This window comes from Adiantum capillus-veneris, chromosome 1 (assembly GCF_014529385.1).
Source record: "Adiantum capillus-veneris isolate H3 chromosome 1, ASM1452938v2, whole genome shotgun sequence".
NCBI lineage: Eukaryota > Viridiplantae > Streptophyta > Polypodiopsida > Polypodiales > Pteridaceae > Adiantum > Adiantum capillus-veneris.
In genome coordinates this window covers 26000599-26005841 of record NC_140931.1, presented here as the reverse complement: position 1 = coordinate 26005841, position 5243 = coordinate 26000599, and the positions used below count along the sequence as shown (strand labels likewise).

The 5243-nt window shown below is 43.9% G+C and overlaps 2 protein-coding genes across 2 annotated transcripts; both read right to left on the bottom strand.

Moving 5' to 3' along the window:
* Window positions 1–270: 270 nt before the first annotated feature.
* Window positions 271–1974, bottom strand: LOC147464441 (putative inactive receptor kinase At5g16590). The gene is made up of 3 exons (XM_086514959.1): window positions 1837–1974; window positions 808–1469; window positions 271–692 (listed from the first exon to the last, which is right to left on the bottom strand). Exons 1-2 carry the CDS (start codon window positions 1868–1870, stop codon window positions 820–822), a joined length of 684 nt encoding a protein of 227 aa, XP_086371085.1. The 5' UTR covers window positions 1871–1974; the 3' UTR covers window positions 271–692; window positions 808–819.
* LOC147464440 (uncharacterized) lies at window positions 1871–5038 on the bottom strand. Its single transcript, XM_086514970.1, has 8 exons — window positions 4853–5038; window positions 4713–4760; window positions 4359–4528; window positions 3989–4249; window positions 3655–3919; window positions 3437–3484; window positions 2387–2756; window positions 1871–2276 (listed from the first exon to the last, which is right to left on the bottom strand). The coding sequence occupies exons 1-8, from the start codon at window positions 4908–4910 to the stop codon at window positions 1871–1873; spliced, it is 1626 nt and encodes a 541-aa protein (XP_086371096.1). The 5' UTR covers window positions 4911–5038.
* Window positions 5039–5243: the final 205 nt, after the last annotated feature.

Here is a 5243-nt window from a genome sequence, read left to right as displayed (position 1 = left end):
ACTTGTGCACACACAATCAAGCACATACTTCAATTTTTCTAGCGGAGCTTGGAGGCGCTAGGGTAAAGGGTCTGAGTAGAGAGACTACCAAGAAAAAATTTGGCCTTAGCATAAAGACGTGAAGGCTGGTTGCAGTTGTTTTCTCTGAATGTAAGACTTGAACCTATGACCCATGGATTAATGGTCCACTGCTCTATCGACTGAGCTAGACAATATCAAAATTGATATTTTTTCAATTTGTCTCTTAATGCTCAATATGAGAGAACACAATTATTTGTTTTTTATTTTACCATAAAGAGCGGCAGAGATTTATATTAGAAAAGCAAAAGTACAGATTACATGGAGTTCAAACCCTACAATAATCAGGGGGCTGACACTCCATATACAAAAATTTGCAGGTTGAGGCCAAACAGGACGTGTGACTGAGTAGGTAGAGTGACTAAGCAGGTAGAGAGCTGAGCAGTTCATCCAAGAGCTCGGACAGCCGCATCCCATTTCCATAGAGTCTTCGAATTCTGTCCCCTTCAGCTCTACATTTTTTTGAGCATAACTTGTACATGATCAAAAGATCCATCCAAGAAGACTTCCTGCACCTTATTGATCCCTGCCTTGTTATAATACTCCCAACAGTCCGACATCACTTTATAATCTGCCTTATAGACTCTACATTGATCAAGCTTGAGAGCATTTGCCTGCAAATTCACATAGTAAGTGGTTTTTTAGAGATTAGAGGCATTGAAGCCCTAGTAATAGTTCAGTTTTCAGCAAATCACAAGTGGGCACATAAGCAAGATTCCAAGAATATACCAAATTTTTGTGTCATCTCCCGTTTGATGGCCGTTTACAACACATCCTCCACATCATGTCAAGGACCTCCTTCATAGACGGCCTCAGGTCGGGATAGCTTGCCACACATTCGATAGCAATGTCTAACATTCCATTCTGCTGTGTAACTTGGTCTCCCATTAGCTTCATGTCAAAAACACAGCCAGTCCCTTCTTTCAAGTATAATTGGACCAGATGTGGCAAATTTATTTCCTTTTGTGAAGGATCCTGGCCAGTCAACAGCTCAAGCAAAATCACCCCAAAGCTGTACACATCTGCCTTTTCAGGCACCTTCAGCCAGCTATCTTCCACTTCAGGAGCACGGTACCCTGCAATTCTAATTGTTTCAGGTGTTGCACTCTGCACTAGCTGAGCCATTTCATAGTCGGAGACGCAGCTGTCTTCCACTTCAGGAGCACGGTACCCTGCAATTCTAATTGTTTCAGGTGTTGCACTCTGCACTAGCTGAGCCATTTCATAGTCGGAGACGCAGCTTTCATAGTCGTGGGTAAGCAGGATATTGGAAGATTTAATGTTGCCATGAGTAAGCTCATGGCTATGAAGATACTCGATCCCATATGCAGCACCTAAAGCAATCTTCAAACGAGTGTTCCAATCTAAAAGAGTTTTGGATGCTTCTTTGCCTGCAATGAAACAGCATAGAGCGGTAAGCAATAATGGAGTTTCGCTCTACAGAAATGTGCTACACGACCAGTCATATCATCTAAGATTGTACAAGAAGTTTCTGACATTTTGCTCATGTGGGGACCCAGAACAGGGCTCTTTTTCCATTGTCTTTTCCAAGGTTATCAAGATCATGAGCTACTTCTCGGGAGGCGACTGCAATATACCTAGCTCAGTGCGATCGGGGTGAGGGGTCGACTGCAGTCGCTAGATATGCAATCCGTCCCTTGTAGTAGTTAGGCCATGATTTTGACACAACCTGGGCATTATTTACAAGCAACATGTCAATTTACTTCTTGTGGCCGGGGGAAGGAGGCCTCGACTCACCATGGAGAAGGGTAGATAAGCTTCCATTACTCATTTACTTATAAACCAGGAACCGCTCCTGCTCCCCTTCTGAAATATAATAACCAACCGGAGGCACCAAGTTCTTATGTAGCACATTTCTTACTCTGTAAATTTGCTGCGCAAAGTCCTCTCTGAGAACAATGGATTTCTGAAGACGTTTCACTACAAAAGTTAAACCATCCCCAAGAGTTGCCTTATACGCTGTTCCCATGCTTCCCCTGCCCAGCACTTCTGCTGAAGCGCTAAGGAGATCCTCCATATTAAAGGCATCCTTGTTTTCCTCGAATAGGACAAGCTTCTCACGAATAAGGACATCCTTCATATCATAGCCATACTTGCTTCGCTCAAGCCAGCCAAGCTTCTTTTGAACAGGTTGGGTTGATGCTGCTGTAATGGTGGCCCCAACAGCATTGTTGCTTCTGTCAGTGTATACAGAATACTGGCCTTTAAGTAATTTCTAAAATCTCAAACACAAAAAGTCTGGAAAAATCAGAAGAGGTTCTTGGAGAAACCAGCAAAATGCAGGCACCTCTTATTAAAAAGACAGGTAAATGCTTTCAGTTTCTTGTTGAAATTCGACGGTTTTTTGACGTTGTCCCTTTCTCCAGTATAATGCCACAACTTTGTGGCACTATACTCAGTTTGGGAAGGAATGAAAAGCGGAGGCTCGTCAGCATCAGTCCAGCTGCTGCTGTTATCCAGAGCATTGATCTGTAAGATTTGGGATGATGTCGAATTCTCATTGTCATCTGTCATCTGCGAGGAGGAGGCACCACTGTGGCCGTCATGCACCTTTGGCCTGCTGTGACTTAGGTCTCTTTCTACCAACTTAGTATCATCTGGCGCCACCGAATTGCTAGTATCATCAACTGAATCCAGCCCTGGCAAATCACTGTTGTCTGCCACCAGAAACATACATAAAACAAAAGATTGGTGCAAAACACTCGGAACATGACAGTATCATCTAGACCACAAGAAACATGACCCCAGTAGTACTGTGGACTCCCAAACTACAAGAAGTTTTTGGCTCATTTTCTCTATACCTCTCACCTTGTGGAATTTGATGGCATCATGAACCACTATGACAGAGAGGGATACCATACCTAACTAGGTTAAATTGGGGGGCAGGGGATTGCCGGACCAGGGTGAGGGCTTGCAAGTTGCAGGACCCTCAACCCAATCGCGTCAAAGAGGCCTGCAGACTTTCCAGAGCAATAGCTCATGATGTTGAATACTACAAGGGAAAACAATGGGAAAAGAGCTCCTTTCCAACATGAAAAAATCCCCTGCCCCCAACTTTCGCTAAGTTCGTAGTGCATCCCAAGAAGAAACTCATATAGCTGGACAGTAATGGGAAAAGCTATGAGAAAAGAGTCCCGTTCGTCAGACTGTTTATGATTCTAGACCATGGCCATTAACTATGCAGATGTCTTCGCATCAGTCAAAAATTTTGTGGGGACAGAGTTGCACATATGATAACATGTCTATGTGCAAGATGACTGTGGCCACATAGAGAAATCAACTTATTGCTGCTACACTTCCTCTACATTTTTACATGCAACAAAAATCATCCTCAAACCTTGTAAGTTTATGCACCATTGATAATGCGTTGTACGTATTGTAATTTCTCATGGCACTCGATGTCATGAGGAGCCCACTCCAGAACGTATTCCAGCATCATTGCAGCATCTCCAAAGTGCTCAAGTTTGACCTCCTCCAATGTTGCATCTCTATATGCGGCCTGCTTAGCCTTAAACTGGACCTCCTGATTAGGAAATTTGTGAAACAAGCGGCTACGTACGTCGAGGTCATCGGTTGCAATACGGAAAGGACGTGGATCATTTGGTATAAAAGGGCTCTTCACTAGGCCACCACTAACTATTGTCCACCTGTCATATGTATGGCCATCAGTTGCCTTGATGGGGTCAACCATCGTTTCCCACGTGACAGGGTCCTGGTACCATTTCACCGGATTGGTGATTTCTTTGTGATTTCCGGATTGTGTGCTTGCAGCTGCATCATCCTGAACCTTAACAGATAGACCATCCAGGGCTGCCAAAACCTACAGTTGACTTTGCTTACAACAAAGCTTGAAGGGGACTAAATCTTGGGTTAGAAAGAGAGCTCATACATCTTCAAGAAACTTCTCTATATCGCTTGTCTGCGGATGTACACTGCGTATCTTAGAGACTGCCACTTCAATTCCAGGGATTTGAGACTCCATGGCTGTTGTTAAGGTTTGCATTGCTTCCCTTAACTCCCTTCGAAGGGCGAGTTGCATCTCTTGCTTCACTGATGCAGAGGTTGAGAAGTAAATCTCCTGCAAATCTTTGTTTACCTTCAACATAGTTGATTGAAAGGCATCCTGAGCATGCTTTCCTTCAAGTCCTACCTAATGTTAAACAATTTAATTAGCAAAAGGCCTTTGGAAGATGTCTTCTTGTTCTAATACACACGGAAAGCAAGAATCTATGAAAGTTGATTGACATAGGCCCATATACATCAAGCGAGGCTACAGAGAGCCTGGTCTGGAAGGATGTCATGACTCGTTCACGGAGCGCTTGAATCTGGGATTGTATCTTGGGCGCGTTCCACACAGATCGAGTAAAACCCTTGTTTAAAATGTCGTTGGCCTCAACGAGGGCACCTTCCAAATCAATTCGGAGGGCATCTGCCATCACATTATCCATCGTGCAACAGAGAAAAAAAGAAAGAAGCAGAGGAGTACACTGATCAGATATGCGTATGTGCCCCTAAGGCTGAAATGGTGCTGCATGCCAAACACATCAAATTCCTTGATGGAAATGGTAATCACGAGCAGAGGACTACACTCCACTGTGATCGATGGCAGTTACCTAGGGCCCACTTAGCGTATTGTTGCAGCCGATGCAGAGGACTTTGTCCTGGAGTTGGTGGATGTTGATCTCGAGATCTCGAAAGAAATTGTGGAATTCCTGGGCGACATTTGTATTCTGCTCTCTCTGCTCACACAAACTGATAGCCTTGTTGATGACGGAGAGCAAAGTGGTTGCAACGCCCAACAGATCCGACATGCTTAATTTGAAGGTTTTCCCGACACAGATCACAGAGAGAAGCTCGGAGCCTCTCTCTCTATACTGCTCGTATCACCGTTGACTTAACCAATGAATGACCTCAGGACTAATAATAAGGGACTTGGGCACTGCCATTAGAAGGCAGGCTTGATAATCGGACGACTTTTATCTTTTTACCCTTTTCAGTGTAAGATGGTTAGAGCATCTTCCCACGATGCGTTTGGGGAATGATGTTGCAAACTTTCCATGAAAATAGATGAGTATGCACACGGAGAAACAATATTGGGAATTGCAGGTAAACACAAAAAGAAAAGTCTTTTTTTTTTGGAAGAA

Excerpts from the sequence above, each read along its gene's own strand:
- LOC147464441 (XM_086514959.1), bottom strand. The coding sequence starts at position 1,870 with ATGAGTAATGGAAGCTTATCTACCCTTCTCCATG. Across the intron at positions 1,470-1,836 it reads CTTATCTACCCTTCTCCATG|GCAAAGAAGCATCCAAAACT; the intron begins GTGAGTCGAGGC and ends GTTTCATTGCAG.
- LOC147464440 (XM_086514970.1), bottom strand. The coding sequence starts at position 4,910 with ATGTCGGATCTGTTGGGCGTTGCAACCACTTTGCTCTCCGTCATCAAC. Across the intron at positions 4,761-4,852 it reads CGTCATCAACAAGGCTATCA|GACAAAGTCCTCTGCATCGG; the intron begins GTTTGTGTGAGC and ends CACCAACTCCAG. Across the intron at positions 3,920-3,988 it reads TAGAGAAGTTTCTTGAAGAT|GTTTTGGCAGCCCTGGATGG; the intron begins GTATGAGCTCTC and ends AGTCAACTGTAG.